This window comes from Eublepharis macularius, chromosome 14 (genome assembly GCF_028583425.1).
Source record: "Eublepharis macularius isolate TG4126 chromosome 14, MPM_Emac_v1.0, whole genome shotgun sequence".
NCBI classification, from domain to species: Eukaryota; Metazoa; Chordata; class Lepidosauria; order Squamata; family Eublepharidae; genus Eublepharis; species Eublepharis macularius.
The window spans coordinates 44,791,186-44,808,492 of record NC_072803.1 but is presented as its reverse complement, the minus strand read 5'-3'; the positions used below and the strand labels follow the sequence as shown (position 1 = coordinate 44,808,492).

Sequence of the window (17,307 nt, the reverse complement as noted above, 5' to 3'; positions counted from 1 at the left end):
ATGCAGAACTTCAGCATTCAAATGCCACAAGATTACTCATAAATTGTAGCATGCATCTCTGGGGCATTTGGCTACATGCACCTCTCTTTCATATGCTGCCAACGTATCAACCTGCAGCACTATATAAAGCATAATCTAACTCTTGAAACAATTAACAAAGCACTTACCTTGAGCAGAAAGTTCTAGTGGAGATTCAAAGGTAACTCGACAGGGGCTCATTAAGTTCTTCAGGTTTTGGAAAAGCTGAAAGACAAACGTATTCCAGAGTCACCCACTGGATAGAATCTGCTGTTTTGGGGGTAGATGTTGAGATACTTTGCATAACAGCCAAGTAGGCCACTTTCAACAATTAGGGGAGCTCACCCAGCCATTGACACTGATAATGGGGAAGGCGCATCAGCAAATGGGCAAAGAAAAGGAGGTGCATCTTCCTGCAGCAGTAAGACTTAAATGTGTCACAAGATGTGTTTGTAGCCTGCCAAGTAGTATTTAAAGCAAGGTAAGCACCAGCCAAGGAGGACTGCCTCTCAGCTCATATGAAGAGCCCAGGGTCACAGTACAAAGTGGAGGAGGAAGCAGAGCCAAGACAGCTGGCTTGATAACTCCCTTCCATTTTTATCAGAGGCCTCTGGGGGTGGGAAAAACGCAGGCGAGAAATAGACACCAAGTGCTCCCATGCCTTCACTTGAGATCCACGTCTGGATTTGACATCTACAGGCGGTTGCATTTCTGAGTTCCCCATCGTCCCAGTCGCTACACATTTCCTGAACACAAGCACTTCCTCCTCACTGGAACCGTAGGCACCTATTTCAATCAGTTTAGCTTATTTAAGTACAGTCCTTGCATGTCCCCCATCATCAGTGGTGGAGGAGAGCAGCAGAACGTGAGGTTTCTCAGGAAGAAATCAGCTGGGGCTGTGCGAGGTCACAACCAGCCTCCTTCCCCCACCCCAAACTGCCAAGGAAAATAAAACTAGACTACAGCAAGATCAGAGCGCAACTGCTATCTTAAACAGCTCCCCTACTGGGAGAAAGAATGAGCTCCTTCCCCATGAGACAAGGGCATGGAGACAGGAAGTAGGATCTCACCTTTTCTCCATTATGGTTTCCAAGTACATAGCACCCCATGATGTGAATCACATTCGGTTCAGGGTTCAGTTTGCTCATCAGATGGCCCAGCCGCTTCCAGAAACTGAAGAACAAGACGGCAGAATGCAATAACACGAACAAGAATGAAGTCTCAATGCCCCCCTCCACATGACCTGTGCGTAACAGGCTCACACGGAAGCAGGGAGACAAGCACCCATTCCCACCAGCCTTCAGCAGACCCTCAGGCTCCCTAGAATAATGGTAGACAGTGCTACCCAGATTTTCAAGGAAAGAAACGGATTTATGGTGGATGAAAGCTTTGAGGATTAGGTGCAGGAAGTGAACACTGTGGAGAGACAGATTTTAAAAGATACAGAAAGTACACCAACAGGAAAGCCAGCTATCACCACATACAATTCTGACATTGGTCAGAATTGCTCCTCTTATGCTTTTCCTTGGAAAACAGAGGATGTCTGGAGGTGAGTACACTGGTTTGGGGTGTTGTTGTTTTTTTAAAGCACAAGTGTAAGGCAACAGGAAAATACCAGAAAACCAGATGAATTCAGAATTCCCCTGAAGGTACAAGCGGCGACTTAAGAGGGCTCCCTGAGACATTTATTAACTTCATTACAGGCTGGTTTATCTGCCAAGGGAGACCCTGTGAACAGGCGGAATGCCAAACTGCTACATGGTAAGAAGTACAAATCACAATGGGGGGAAAAGGTTCACTCAAGGAACGTACTACAAATAAAAAGGCTGATCTCTACAGCACTAGCTGTTGTATCCAAAGGGAGTTCTGAAGAAGAAAATGAAGAACCATTTAACCAGGTATAGGGCTTTTAATTTTCAAATCACCTCACTTACATTACATTGATGTAATGTTACAACAGCCATGTAAGGTAGGCTGGTATTATTCTCCCCATATCACAGGTCTGCGGCTGAGAACGAGACAGGAGCTTGCACCTGGCCATCCCAGTGAGTTTGTGGCAAGAGGCAACATCTGAAATAGTCACGAGGATCACAGTCGTAGAGGTTTTCTGTGTAGCGCTGCTGCATTAGTTCTGGCCCCATACTGCTACAGTTTATCCCCTTGTCTTCCACACATTCTCTTGAGCCATTAGATTTTGCTTTGCATTTTTCCAGGTTTTTTTTCCCCGGTTCTTTTGGGACCACTTTTACCACCATCTTTTTCTAGAAATTGGATTTGAGTCACATTTGTTCATGTATATGTTTCCTGCACGTTTGTTGGTTCTTCCTACTTCCTGCCCACTTTCGGCTAACTGAACTGTGACTGTGAGACAACTCTGCCCTGTGCTCTTTTTCCTCCACCCTGGTAAAGAGGATTTTTTATTCCTTTTGTCAGCAAACGATCATGTTTTTTTTTCAATTTGCCTGATAACAATATATGTCTATATTGTTATAAGACAGCACAGGAGCAATCACTGCTCTTTTTGTGTGGTTGCAGCAATCGGTACCTTTATCCTTCTCTGCCCTGAAAAAAAAAAAGGTGTATCCATTTGCTTCCTTGAACTTTCAGAAGCTCACTGCAGTCTCTCACTCACTAGATCATGTCTTCCTCCTTCTCCACTTTTGCAAAGGTGGCGACTTTGTTCTTCAGGAGGTACAAGTGACCCGGGCCGCCCTGCAGGAGGAAGAAGGCAGAGTCTGCAGCAAACAGGCGAGCAATCCCCCAAGAGTGCAGCCACTCTGCTGTGGCAGAGCTTCTGTGGTTGCACAGTTTGGTCAACTCTGCCTCCACCCCTGCCACATGAAGCATGTTACCCCGATAGATCAACCCACCACCACCACTGCCTTCATTACAGTGCACAGGAAAAAGTATCCATTGGATTTACTTGCAAAGACATCCAAACTCTGAATGACTCTGCAATAGCTCTGCCTCACAAAGGAAGGTATCTGGTGCATTCTCCGACCCACTGATTACAGATGCAGCAATGGGCAGAGTTTATAACACACGAATGATAGCCAGATTCTGCCATGAGCATAGGCTGCACCCTGCTGGATCAAATCAGCTAAGGCCTCATCCCACTGCCCACAGATGTTTCCAGGATGCCCACAAGCAGGGCATAAAGATCCTGCTTCCGTTCCTCCTCCTTCTAGTCACCAGCCTCTCATGTGCAAACACATACTGCCTCTGAACAGAGAAGTTTCATTTAGCACTCGTGGCTAACAGGTGTATCCTTTGTGAATGTATCTGCACATTGTGATTGACTTCATTGAAATATATTTATTTGATACTAGTTTTCTACTTATTTTGCAGGTATGAACCTTTAAACATTTTTGTCTCACTTTTCCTTTTTTTCTCTGTATCAGATGCTTTGTGCACTAGGTCACGTATATTTATTGATAGGGTGCTATCTGTAATATTTTTATACCACTTAGGAAGGCCTTTGGGCCAAAAAAGCATCTGGTTTTATTGGTTCTGTACACATGGCAATGAGTTGTACTATTATACCTGTATATTAGTGATTTTATTTTATGTATATACAAGGTTTTAGTACATATATGTAGAACTGTATGATGTTTTAAATGTAATTTATGTATTTCTAAATTAAACTTTATGCTGGTGTTTTTAATTAATATTTTTAGTTATTTTCCACAATTTAATTTTTTCCCTGTTGTTCCAGCCCCTCGAACTATGTATTAGCCAGGCCAGTGGCATATTTTTTTTATATTCTGAAATCCACTCTGAGTCTTAGTGAGAGGAAGAGGGCTATAAATGAAGTTAGTAAGTAAGTAAATAAATTAATAAAACTTAGGAGATAGCTCTTAGGCAGTTAAGGAAAAACACTAACCCTGAAAAGTCAGAAAAGTTAAAAAAACTTGACACATTTTATAGTCCTTTACAGAGGCAGCAAATGGGGGGGGGGTCAGGGGGGAGATAAAGCCTTTCCAACCATCTTCTTGAATCCACCCCAGGGATCTGATGTGCTGGGCAATGGCTGTTGAGAAGGCACAGGTTTGGAATGTGGTGGTGTTCACTGAAATTGCAGCAGGGTGGAGAAAGAAGTGGTTTATGAGAACAATCTGTCATTATCAGCTACTTCACCACTCCTTTGGGGAGAGTATGCTCAGATATCAATAGCTGCAGGAAGCAGAGGCCAGTACATTCACTCTCCCCCAGAAAACAATGAACAGATGGCTGTCCAAGAGCACTTACATACCTGACAGAAAATTAGCATCTTCCAAATTTTGCAGCCTTTCCGATAGATATTCAACTTCTTCTCAATTTCCTCTGCAAAAGAACAGGGGGGAGGGATATGTGAACCCCAAAGTGGAAAAGGTAGGCAATTGCCAAAGTCTCCCCAAATGATCAGAAGGTCCAGTACTCTGACAATGCCCCCATTTTCATTTGGTACAGGGCTCCAAAGAAATCCAGAGGCAGTATGCAGTTTGTTCCCCTTTCTCCTTAGTTAAAAGGCACCTTGTTCAAAATCCTGGAGGTGGGCCTGACAGTAACATCTGGAGTGGGCCCAAAGTGCAGCAATTTTTTAAGTGCAAGAAAGTGAGAAATAAGTGGAATAATGTCTGAGTGCATGTTACCACATGCTCTTAAAATGGCACTAAATGCCACTAAGGAAAATAAGGGAGGAGAACAGAAAAAGGGTCAAGGCTTATTTACTGAGACTAGGTTGCGGGGGGCAGGGTGGGAGCTCAGGCCATAACAAGCAATAGATAGTGTAGCATAATGATTTGTGTTGAAATTCTCCCTCTGCCTTGAAACTCACTGGGTAACCTTGGGCCTGTTGTTCTGTCTCAGCATAACCCACCCCATAGGTTTGTTGTGCAAATAAAATGCAGGAGGGGAGAGAACCATGTACTCCCCCTGAGCTCCTTGGAGGAAGAGAGGGATAAAAACGTACTAAATAAAAAGAAGTGATCCTACTCTCATTTTCACAGGCTGGAAGAACAAAAGGAGGCTGAGAAAGGCATCCGTACCCATCCCTCTTCTGTATACATCATTGTCTCACTTGTGTTTTATCTGCAGCCACAAACTGGGAGCCAGTTTGGTGTAGTGGTTAAGAGTGCGGGACTCTAATCTGGAGAGCCGGGTTTGGTTCCCCACTCCTCCACTTGAAGCCAGCTGGGTGACCTTGGACTAGTCACGGCTCTCTGGAGCTCTCTCAGCCCCACCCACCTCACAGGGTGTTTTGTTGTGGGGATAATAATGTCATACTTTGTAAACCGCTGAGTGGCCATTAAGTTGTCCTGAAGGGCGGTATATAAATCAAATGTTATTATTATTATAAAGAATCAAGGGGCTGCTTTTTTTGTGTTCACCTGCCACTACCCACATATTTGCTACGAGTCTCTTCCTAGTGACTCCACTAGAAAACTAAACCCCTCAAACAACCTCTGCCCCTTCAGCCGTGTTCCCTTCATTCTCCGCTGCCAAATGCTCACATACCCAAAATGTCATCAAAGGTAGCATGTTCATGATCCTGCGAGGGGGAAAAAAAAGAGGCATGGCTGAAGTTCCACTATTTATCTAGCACATTTACTTAAAAGGAAGATGACCCTCCCCCAAAATGAGGTTATACATAAAAGCAGATGGCCCTGAATGTAAAACAACCCCTCCAAAAGAAGACAGCAGTATAGACTTTTTTTATTACATAGTAATCAATATACAATAAATATTATAGACTACAGAAGAAAATAACTACTTTCACTTTTTTTGCACCTCTGTGCATTGTAACTGTTCACAAGTAGTAATGGATCATGCTGTCTAACATTTTAAAAGACAAGAGACTGGCTTTAAAACACACACACACATACCCAGCAAGCATCAAACTACTAGGCAAAGGCTCAGATCTGAAACAGAATTACACCCTTCTAAAACCAATGAAATTAATGAGCTCAGAAGGGTGTAACTCTCCTGAGGAATGCACTGTTAACCCCCACCTCCAATCCAGCAGAACATTTAAAATTAACTACTTTCCTTATCCTTCTCTATCTAAAATGTCCACAAACTCATAACAACTATATGCTAATGTTGTGCTAAACTTCTGGAAACCCATGGGCTTTTTGAGTTTCTCTCTCCTGGGGGAAAAGAGCCAAGCTACTAGGTAACTCCAGCCTGCTGCACAGGGGAAGCAGCAAAAGCTTGTATGGAGTACTCTTCTGAGACAGAAACATGGATCTGTAAAGGAGCAAATCCATACCCATCCTGGGTCCTACCGCTTCTTATCATTTGCCAGGCAAGGAGCTGTAGTTTCTGAAGCTAATCAGCAAGTCCATCAAATGCCTTATCTCACCCCTTGAAACTCAAAGCATCTTGAAAGACTCAACATTGCTTTACCTGCCACTCTTCTCCTCTGGAGAATGAGCTGTCGTGATTACTCAAAAGCTTTCCCTGCATGTGCATGGAATCACCTCTCATACTCATTAAATCTGTATACCAGAGTGGAAGATAACCCCTCGGCCTTAGGAAGCTGGGGGAAATATAAAAAATATTGTCTTCCATTTGAGTAAATATGGTGCTAGCAAGGCACAATGGGATTATGCTGGGGACAGGTGGCAGTGTGACAGAGCCACTGTCATTTGTGATTTTTAACACTCATTTCCTTTCCCCTGTTACCATTTCTGGTCAAACAGGTTTTGTCACCATTATCATTTCACAGGTTTTGTTATCATTTTTGCTCAAACAGGTTTTGTAGGTTTTTGAAGCACTATAAAAACCTCAAGAACCTCTTTGACAAAAATTAGAGTGGGACAAAAAAAGAGAGTTGGCTTTAGAGAGTAAGCTCCTTTAAAACAAAGCTTATGTTACCCTCTAATGGACCATGCACACAATCAGTGGCATTATATTAGATGACAATACCTCTTCATCCAGCTTCCATTGTGTTTGGACACCCATAAATTATATCTGGATAAGATATTGTCAAAGCATCAATGCAATTCAATGTACTGTGAAAGCGGGGGATTTTTAAGATTAATGGTGCCAATGGATTCCTGATGAAGGGTTGTTTGGAATTGGAATTTACCTGGAAACCCCCCCCACCCCCCCATGCGATATAAAATAGCCATTATTTAATGTAACAGATGGAGTGATTATGTTTTCAAGTGTTAGTTAGCTATGCTTTATAAACACTTTTTTCTTCACTGGGTATCCCACTGAGGATCCAAGAGAGAACTAGTCAAATTATTTCACAAACCAGAAGATCAACTGAAGAACACAAGAGTCCTGCTGGATTAAACTAATTTGCCCATGTCGCCCAGTATCTGATAGTGGCCGTCTGGATACCTGGGAAGGCCCAAAGGAGAGGCACACAGGGAAAAGCCTCCTCACTGTTGCCTTCTTGGGGCAAGTATTTTGACCATTTAAGCCACCCTGGTTAACACCAGCTGTTGGACCTATCCTCCATGATTTTTTCTTATCTTTAAAAGCTGCCCAATGCATATGTGTGCAATTCAGCCACCCACTCAACTAGTCTGATTAAATATTTCAAGAAGCATAAGACCAGCTTCTGCTCATGCAGAAATCAGTGATTCAGCAGAAGTCATTATGTCAAGGAAAATAGCCAACATGGCATGAATCCAAATCTGTACCCCATTTCCTTTGTAGCTTCAGGTTTTCCACATACACCCCATCATATAGTATCTGTGACTCTACATCAGCATCTGGCAATGTTCATGCCCCAGAGAAATTCATAAGAATGGTCCCCCATCCCAAGTTTGGGCAGTTGCGGGTGGCACAGAATCACAAAGACCAACTTACATAGAGAATGGGGATGATGGATGGATCGTCCCTGCGGATGATTGTTGGAACGTATTCTGCTTTGGGCACCTTGGAAGAAATGAGCTGGAAGAGGGGAAGGAATGGGGGAGAAGAGAGAGTGTATTTTAGGTCCATGTGATGCAGAAGGCCAGGATGCTTGATACACCTCATATTCATTCAGGCCACAGGTTCCTCATCAAGGGCAGGACTTTTTTGCTGCTGTAGATGCGATAGCAAGATTTTCTTATCCATCAACTAACTTAAGACTAAAAATCTGATGGCAAAAAATTGCACACATCAAGATGCATGCTGAAAAGCTGAATGCCAGCCCCTGGAAATAAGAAGGAACCCATCCTTGGCAGGAACCACTCAGAAAGCACCATGGACTCAGATCCAACTAGCTTGAAATAGGAAACTCCACTGGAAAAGGGGCAGGGAAGTAGGACAAGAGAGGGAGAGGGAGCCAGTATGGTTAAGAGTCTTGGACTAGGATCTGGGGGAACTGGGTTTGAATCCCCACTCTGTCATGGAAGCTTGTTTGGTGCCCTGGGGCCAGCTTCTCTCTCAAACCAACCTACCTCATTAGGTGGTTGTTGTGAGGATAAAATGAAGTGAGAAAAGTTGTAAGACATTTTATGTTTTCATTGAGGAAAAAGCAGCATATAAATATGATAAGTAAATAAACAATGGACAGGCACCTGATTTTTGCAAGTCCTTGTTTAACTGACTTTTCACATATTTGGTTTTGGATCCAAACAACATCAAGCCAAGGACATTGCAATTCTCTTACACACCAAACTGTCCTGTTCAACCTTCATTCTTTTTACTTCTTTGGTTGCTGCTGGGATCAGCTTTGTGAATCCTGTGAGTGTGCTATGCAAGTGCAGAACATGGTACCAGGGCAAAACCCTGCATTTCACCTTTTTGCTGGTTTTAATAAAACTTCTAGCCAATACTCAATACTTTCATACTCAAGGAAAAACACTCTGCTTCCATCTTGGAGGGTTCCCTTTGATGACAACTTTTCTTCTATCCTGTATACATGAATGGGGACTTTTGCTCCATTCAGTGGTATGAAGCAATGAAAAGGTGGCAACTGAGAAAAATGAGACCACCCAAGGTCATATTAGCCCAGAGGACTGGGGCACTGGGTGAAGGGGCTCTTGGAATTCTGCATGCATCACTCACCATGATCTTGGGTGGGATGAAGTCCTCCCCACTGCAGGCTGCAGCTTCAAGCTCTTTCTCTGCCTCCCAGTTCAAGTCAACACTCTTATCAAGTGCGCAGCAGGAGTCCTGGAACTCATGGCCTGTAGGGTCCAAATCAAGATGAATATTATGAGGGACCTTAGGTAAGCACGCACTAGTACTAAGTTACCCTAGTCAAGAAGGGGCCTATGTGATTAGTGTTCTCTTTACTTGTCAAAATGGGACACTGATAAACTGCCCTGCAGATGATCAAGGCATTTGAGGATGCCTGATGCTGAACCCAAAAGAACACCAAATGCAGCTGTGAAGCAGTGGCTACTGCTTTTTTAGAGAACATGGCAGGCCCAGGCTAGGTCCCCGAAGACTACAAACAGGCCCTTTCAGCCGTGTACATGCCGTTGGCAATCATATCCAAAAGGTGACAAGAAAGTACTTATTTACACAATGCATAGTTCATTTATTGAACTTGCTGCCACAAGATGTGGTTCATTTATAGAACTTGCTGCCGCTGACATACATGGCTTTAAAAGGGGAAAGGAAGTTCCTTAAAGACTAACAGCCATGATGGCTCAATGGAGCTTCCATATTCAGAAGCAGTATACCTCTGAAAGATATGCAGAAGCATGAAGTCTTGACCTTCAAGTCCTGCTTGTAGACCTTCTAAGGCATTTTATTGACCGGAGTGGGAGACAGGATGTTGGACTACACGAATATTTGGTCTGATCTAACAGGACTCTCCTGATGCTATGCCAGAGGCTCTTGCTTGGTTCGTTTTTGCCATGTCTATTCCCACATACTACTTCTACCTTACCATTCTCTGCCTTTTCACATGTGATGACCAGCTCTCTCTTGCTCCAGAGAACCCACTTAATATCTAGCTCTATTTAGCAATGGATCCTCCTGTACTACTTGACAGCTAGACCTAGAAACATTCAGCCATAGAAGAGAAATATCTGCCTCAGAACTGCTTTTAAAATATCTGAAGGAGGAAAGGAATACTATCTCCCAAGAGAGGTACTGGGTATTATGATCACACACCCAGAACTTCCTGCAGAGGACAACCCAGTAATCCCAGTTGTGGACCAACCCCTGCAACTCTTTACAGAGCAGTATACAGCCACGCTGTCTTTCCTTGCTCCCCAACCACCAGTATCAGCCACAGCATGTGGAAGGCTTAGTTGCCATAGCTAACTGGACAGAACAGGGCCCTGGCTAACCTAAACACCTGCTGGTGGTGTTGGCACATGTTGTCTATCCAAATCACTTCCTTTGATATTGGCCATTTGAAGACAGCTAGTTTGGATTGGGGGATGAGGGCACCATCAGCAGGACATACTTTCTCGGGAGTCATTGAGGTTTTCAGGCTTAATGGGAGTCGGGTCGCTCCAGGATCGGCTGAAGCTCCTTTCTCGCCGCTCGGCAAATGCTACAAAGATTAAAAACAACAACTATTACAGCTCTACGACCAATGAAGACACACCCCTGGCTCCAAAGTTCATGCTCTAAACCACTCTGTTATGGACACACCAGAGAACAGAAAGGAAGGCTAAATTTCTATATGGGCTGATCCAAAGCAAGGCAAAAGCAACTGTCTAAGGGATGCTGGGATCCAGAACACAGTTCAGCATTGCCTCCCACTGCCTCAGTTCCCTCACTCACTCTGCGCCTTCATGCGACGGCTCCCCACCATGCGCAGATGCTTCCTGAAATTTCTGGAAGAAATGAAAAGGAGAAGATTGTCAATACCAGACATCCAAGAGAAGGGAGGGTCAACCTGGGGAGGTCCAAGGTGAAAGCATGTGTCAAGCTGTGTGCCAAGAGAATTTTGGAGAAGCAGGGGAGTCAAAAGAGCAAGGATTTTTCTCCACCTTTCCAGCAGAAACATATGGAGCTGCCCAGGATCCTGATCAAAGACACTCCAAACCTAAATGGATGCTTTGAGATGACAACCATTCATAAACATACTTCTGCTAATGTCAGCGCCTATCAGCGCGATCACAAACACAATGCACCTGCCAACTCATAGTAATTCTAGGAGAGAAAGCCAGTATCACACCACTTAGTAGTGGTTGTTCCCCCTTGATGCTTTGTTCCAGCTGGGCACCCAATATGGAGCTCTTTTGGGGGGCAGGGGGAGCATCAACATGCCATCGTCTTCTAATCATCCAGTTTCCAAGTTTTCCCTTGCTTTAGTATGAGTTTTCTGTAAAGATCACAGACCAAGTAAATTGGCATACTGTATCAATAGGAAGGTATGCTTTTTCCTTTTTTTAAAGATCCTACTAGCATTGGTGACTTGCTCACTAAGCCTCGTAAGATCTCGGAAGCTAAGCAGATTAGTAATTGGATGGGAGATCTCTAAAGATGACCAGGGTCGCTATGCAGAGGCAGGCAATGGCAAACTACCTCTGTTGGTCTCTTGCTTTGAAAATGCCAGCCACAAGTCAGCTATGACTTGACAGCACTTTCCATCACTACCACCACCAGCATGGGTACTATTTTCCACAGCTCTGCCCTGCATCTGCTACTTTCAAGCTTCCCTACATCACTGGAGTTCTTTAAAAAAAATTACAATTTTTTAAAATAAACCTGAGCCTCTGCTGGTGCAGGTAAAGGGAATGGCAGCCAGGGGAGTGTCTGAGGCAGGGAAGGTATGTGTGGATGCTGCTAATACAGTGAGCAACTCTGCAATTACATCAAGAGAGCATAGCAGAAGATTGCTGTTGTGTGGATACAGCCTGTGATGTATTAGTGAGCGCTATCACCACTGGAGGGCTCCGTTGTTACATCTGGTTGTCAGAACCATGTTTTATCTGCTAGCTTATCTAGGGATCGAAATCCCTTTTCTGAAAAGTTTGTGATCTGTCAGAGCTTTTAAGTAGCTGCTCCGGTTTCAGGGCACTCCCTGTGATCCACACAGGTGCTCAACCCTAGGAGAGTCAAGATTGACAATGAGCTGCGATGTGGGAAGTCCCTGATTCAAATCTCACCTCTGCCATAAACTCACCAGGAAGGCTTTAGGCAAGCAATCCCCTCTCAGCCTCAGCCCTCACTTTGCAATGTGGAGATGAAACCGATCTACCTTACAAGGCTAGGGTAAGGATTAAAATAAGATCTCTGTATATGCAGTGCTTTGAACACTGAAATCACTATACAAATGTTGAGTGTTATTATTATTACTATTGGAAGTCTGGAAATTAGGTATTAAATTGTCCTTTTCAGGAACAGATTTTAACATTTAATTTCACTGTTGAGAAAACTTTTAGTATAACATTCCATATATGTTGGTAAACCTAATGGATATGTATACTATTACTATTTTTGGTTTGTTGGGTTTCTTTTTAAATAATGTAAGTAGTAAATAAAAAAGAAATTTTAATAATAATCTTGACCCAAGAGGAAAAGCCTGCTTTCATTTTACCCACTTGAGGGCGGGGGAGACATCCATTCAATCACTGAAGATCTGTTAGTTGTTAAGAGAGAGGAACAAAAAAAGTAGATCATGTTCATAATTTTTCACTCAGAGATTAACATATCAGGATAGGAGAAGGGGGGGAGGCTCAGTGTACCACTGCAAACAGATGTGGCCTTAAGATTTTAAAAAGCAGAGGGCTTATCACAGACAGCAGACTTTGGGTAACATTAAGGGGGGACACGGTGTAATATTTTTTACTACCATACAGGGAATCATTAAGATTTTTTTGCCTCAGACACCAAAATGTTTTGGGCCATATGTGACTCAAGTAGCCAATCTGAATAGGACACCCCCAAATCTTTTCAAACATTATACAATATTCTGAGGCATAAATTTCAAAATATGTGAAAAAAGATACTTTTACGGAGATATAAATTCATCTGGTAGGAGGCCTCACAACGCTGGTACTCTACCAAGTAAATTGATACTACAGGAGTATGTTGCACAAGTATGTTTACAGAACACAATTTTAAATGGGACCTCCTCCTTGAAGTAGGAAACAGCCATGATATTTTCCTCAGGGACACTCCAATACATTTCTTGGAGCCAAGATTCATGAGAATAAGAAAGACCTCAACACCAAGCTGTTTTGGGTGTTGAGATGCAGAAGAATAGCCATCTTAGATGCTGCCTCATTGACTGTGTGAATGAGGACGAGAAGACAGCCCCCACCCATTCCTTGCCCCTGAGGAAGGAGGAGAAAAGTTACTCGAGTCAATTAACGGCTCTATAACAACGCAGGAATCCCTTCACTACATGTGGGTAGGCGGCAGCGTTTAAGAATCTAAGCACAAAGAACAGATTTCAGTCACAGAGAAGATGTTCTCTAAGAACAAAACCAGTCCATTCTTCCGAAAGAACACAATAGCCCACTACAGCCACATTCATGCTAGGCATGGTTACCATAGAGACACTCATGGGGCCCTGGTTGGGCCCAGCACAAGGCATAAACAGCCTGTTAGTCTAGGCAGAGACACACTTGGACCATTTGGGGTTGCCAGGCCCCCTCAATCTCCTGGCGGGGGACAGGGGCCTGACACTGATCTCTGGGGAGAGGGGGGGGTGCGCACGCACGGAGCGCCCCCCCCACAGGTGTGATGATGTCACTTCAGGGGTGATGTCATCGCGCAGCCCGGGTGCTGCAGAATGCACCTGAAACGGGCTGTCCTGCCGCGGACTGGGCCTGTTTTTGAGGTGCTGCAGAGCACACGAACGCTCCTGCGCTCCGCAGCGCCTCAAAACAGGCCCGATCTGCGGCAGAACGGGCCTGTTTTGGGGAGCTGCGGAGTCCAGGAGTGCTCCTGTGCTCCACAGCTGCTGAAAATGGGCCCATTAGCCATGGATCGGGCCTGTTTTGAGCACTGCGGAGCGCAGGAGTGCTCTTGCGCTCCGCAGAGGCCCCGATCCGGGCCAAAATGGGAAGGTGCATGCCCCCCCGCTGCTCAGGTAAGTGGGGGCGAGGTGTGGGGAGCAGGGGCGGGAGATCCCCCACCCCCACCGGGGGTCTGGGATCCCTAGGACCAATATATCCCTCTGCCAAAGACAACAGGTATTTCCAAGGCCACCAATAAGATGATAGGGCTCTCTTAGCTGTTCTCTCATCTACCCTCTTCAGAACTTCACTGTCTCTTCCAAAATTCTTCTTCCATCCTTCACAGAGCCCATCTTTGCAAGGGACATACCAAAGGATGTGAACCCAGCAATGCAGCAAGAATCATGGGCCCCGACTGGGGTCAACGGAGGAGGAAGACCTTGTAAAAAACAAGAAAGACTCTATCTTAGACTTTTCACTTGCCTATCAAGACATCTGGAAAATCTGACATCTGCAAAGGAAAAGTTTCCCCACCTGCCTGATTCCTTTCCATCTAGATACACTCACAAAATCCTTTTGTACAGGGTTCCTGGGGACTAGCAACACAAATGCCTCTTTAAACTCTTCACAGAACAAGCCATCACACCCACTTTCCCAGCCACACTTGATGAAGCCCCCTCCAGACCTTAACAATGCAGCTGCAATAATCCTATTTCCTTGCTCTTATAGACTGTATCAGGCGCAGTGTGGCACAAGCACTTTTTCAGAGCCAAGGAGATTCAGCAGGCCAGCCTAGCACCAAAGGGAAGGGAGAGATAGCATGTGTATCAAGCTCACATCTCCTACCAAACATGCAGTAGGTTCTGAGCAAGGATCTGGGATACAGAGGAAGAGGGAGAGCTTAGCACTGCAGTTTGGGATCCTGCCAAGGCAAGGCAGCAGAGACCAGCCAGCCAGCCTGGCTTCAGATTCAACCACTCACAAGGTCTAACCCTGTCAGGATAGCTAAGCCCTTCCTAAGTGCCATGTAGTAGCATGCTCTCAGCCTTGTTCCCTCCCAGCCAGAAAGGTAAAAGCAGCGAGAACTGAATTGCCACAACCTCCTGTTTGTGTCCAAAGTACAACCCCACTCAGAAAGGAGCCAACTTCCTCATGAGAGAAATAGCACTATTTGGAAGAACTGGGTACTCCATCACAGCCTTCTTAATGGGACACTTGCAAGACAGTTTTCCATCCATTATTGCCCCCCCCCTTTTTTTTAGTCCCCACTCAGCACAGCAAAAACCAAGCTTGACGGAGCCTAGGAAAATGTGCGGCTCTTCTCTTTGTAGAGTGACTCAGGGGGCGTGAGCTGGTTCAAACCTTGTCTCTGCCACAAACCTGCTCACTAGATGGCTTTAGGCAGACAACTCTCAGCTTCAGCCATTGTATCAGCAATATATGGATTATAATACAGGCTTTCATTAGGATTAGGGAGATAAATATCTGAAGAGATCTGAACAGTTTTAAAGTACTACATAAACATTAAGAGTAGACTTTGGATAACTCTAAACCACAGTGTTGGTTCCAGGTATTTTTCCACTCACAGGAAAGCATCTTCCACTCAAAAGGAGGTGATGTTTAACCCAAAGTCATTATTACATTGAAATAGCAAATCTGAAAGAACAGATTTTCAGGCATTAAGAATGACTGACTTCTATACTACTGGGGTCACTCTGGGTCCCAGAAGAACATCTGCCACACAAACAGACAGCCTACCACACAAGTGGTCAGGGTCCATATTAAAGCTGGTGCTATCTATCTTGTAAGGGCTTCACACATAAAACAGCAGATTTCTACTGCAGCTCTATACATCTGTCCTTCCTTCATGTAGTCAGGGAAATAAATGCAAAATACAGATGCAACATTGGACAAAACTGGGTAAGATATTTGTAACCTGCAGCATAAAAAAAAACATTTCTTTCTTCTTTGGAGGGAAACAGAGCAAACTTTTTACCACAGCTTGATTAAACATTCTTTCAGATTGCCTGGGAATGAATAAAATACCTTTGGAAGGGATAGATTCAGCCCACCAGGCTGCAAATGGACTATCCCAATCCAGGAGAACACTTATTCCTTTCCTGTAGCACCTTAAAGACCAACTAGATTTCCAGGGTATGAACTTTCAAGGGCCAGAGTTCCCTTCATCAGACTCTTGAAAGCTCATATCCTGGAAATCTAGTTGGTCTCTAAGGAGCTACTGGACCCGAATCTTGTTCTTCTACTAGAGACCAACATGGCTACCCACTTGAAATGTATTCCTTTCTCACCTTGATTTTGTAAGCAACTGGGACATGGGTATATGAAAACTGTTGCTTAGCTATTTCTATTTACAGAAAGGGCAGAAAATATGAGTTCTACATACTGGAGCCTCAGGAGATATTTAGCCTCAAGCTCCCCCCAAGTTTGGTTTGCAATTCCAAAGTGACAGTGCCCACTATGATCATGGGAACTGCCCGATTTATTTCCCACAGCACGTTCTCTGCAAGGATTCGCAGCATGGACACTGTGGGTATCTACAGCAATTTACCCGCCAGCCTTAAAAAAAAGCAGCACTGGTGCCCCCTGCAGGTGGCCCATGCAAACAACAAGGCAAGGATTGAACCCGTGCGAGGAAGAGATGCCCCCTACCTCTGAATCAGAGCTGCAGAATCATTTTCCCGCTTCCGCCTCTTCCTCTCTGCGTAGCCCCTGAATGCCCTGGGAAACCAGTTTCAAGCCATTAAACCAACTAGAACAGCTTCAAAACTGGGAAACAACATGGAAAAAAAAGAACACAGGACAGAGAGCGGGAGTGCTCCCACTAAATGAGAGGTGAACCTCTCAAGATGAAGAGGAGGAGGAGGCGACGCAGGCCACAAAATGATTCACAAAACAAGACAGGAGAGAAGCTGAAAGAACAGACAAGGATGTTAAATGTATGGCACACATCGGTCCTAGAGAAAGGAAAACCAGGAGACTGCATCTTGTGAAAACATGGGGAATGGGAGCTCAAAACTAGCACGGACACAGCGGCTCTCTATGTCCCCACCTCCATCTGTCCCCACCCCCACCGAGGACTACAGAAGGGGGAAGCCTCCAATTCCTGCCCTTCCACTGCACCAAAAAGCAAATAATCTAGAAGCAGCAGGGTACGATTGTCAGAGTTTCCATCCCCCCAGTCTGCTGGAAAAGACCACCGATGAAGAAAAGGGAGGCAAGCAGGAGGGAGAAGAGGAAACAGAGAAGAGGCTGACTCATTGCACAAACTGCAGCTTTTTTTGTGAGCTGGGTTTGATCCATGAGATGCCAGTCGCTGATCTTTGACGTGAAACAAGCCCAGAAGTAGGAGCAGGGGAGGTTGGTGTGGTAAAAAATGGAGTCTTGGACCCTGGAGACAAAAGCATCTCTGCTCTTCCAAATACAGTTAGACTGATCAGATTCTTCTGCAGGAGATGAGGCTAGACTG

General features: G+C 44.7%; 1 protein-coding gene across 4 annotated transcripts in view; it reads right to left on the bottom strand.

Annotated features, from left to right (window-relative positions):
* NSMF (NMDA receptor synaptonuclear signaling and neuronal migration factor) overlaps positions 1 to 17,307 on the bottom strand; it is a 50,461-nt gene that overhangs the window by 8,246 nt on the left and 24,908 nt on the right. For 3 of the 4 annotated variants that reach the window (XM_054998324.1, XM_054998327.1, XM_054998326.1), the window contains 10 exons: positions 16,491 to 16,559; positions 10,693 to 10,745; positions 10,370 to 10,459; positions 9,013 to 9,134; positions 7,825 to 7,908; positions 5,515 to 5,548; positions 4,271 to 4,341; positions 2,651 to 2,730; positions 1,089 to 1,191; positions 168 to 243 (listed from right to left, as the gene is read on the bottom strand). In XM_054998324.1, coding sequence (XP_054854299.1) covers positions 168 to 243; positions 1,089 to 1,191; positions 2,651 to 2,730; positions 4,271 to 4,341; positions 5,515 to 5,548; positions 7,825 to 7,908; positions 9,013 to 9,134; positions 10,370 to 10,459; positions 10,693 to 10,745; positions 16,491 to 16,559 — 782 coding nt within the window. The remainder of the gene's footprint in view (positions 1 to 167; positions 244 to 1,088; positions 1,192 to 2,650; positions 2,731 to 4,270; positions 4,342 to 5,514; positions 5,549 to 7,824; positions 7,909 to 9,012; positions 9,135 to 10,369; positions 10,460 to 10,692; positions 10,746 to 16,490; positions 16,560 to 17,307) is intronic. The other variant, XM_054998325.1, reaches the window with a different exon arrangement.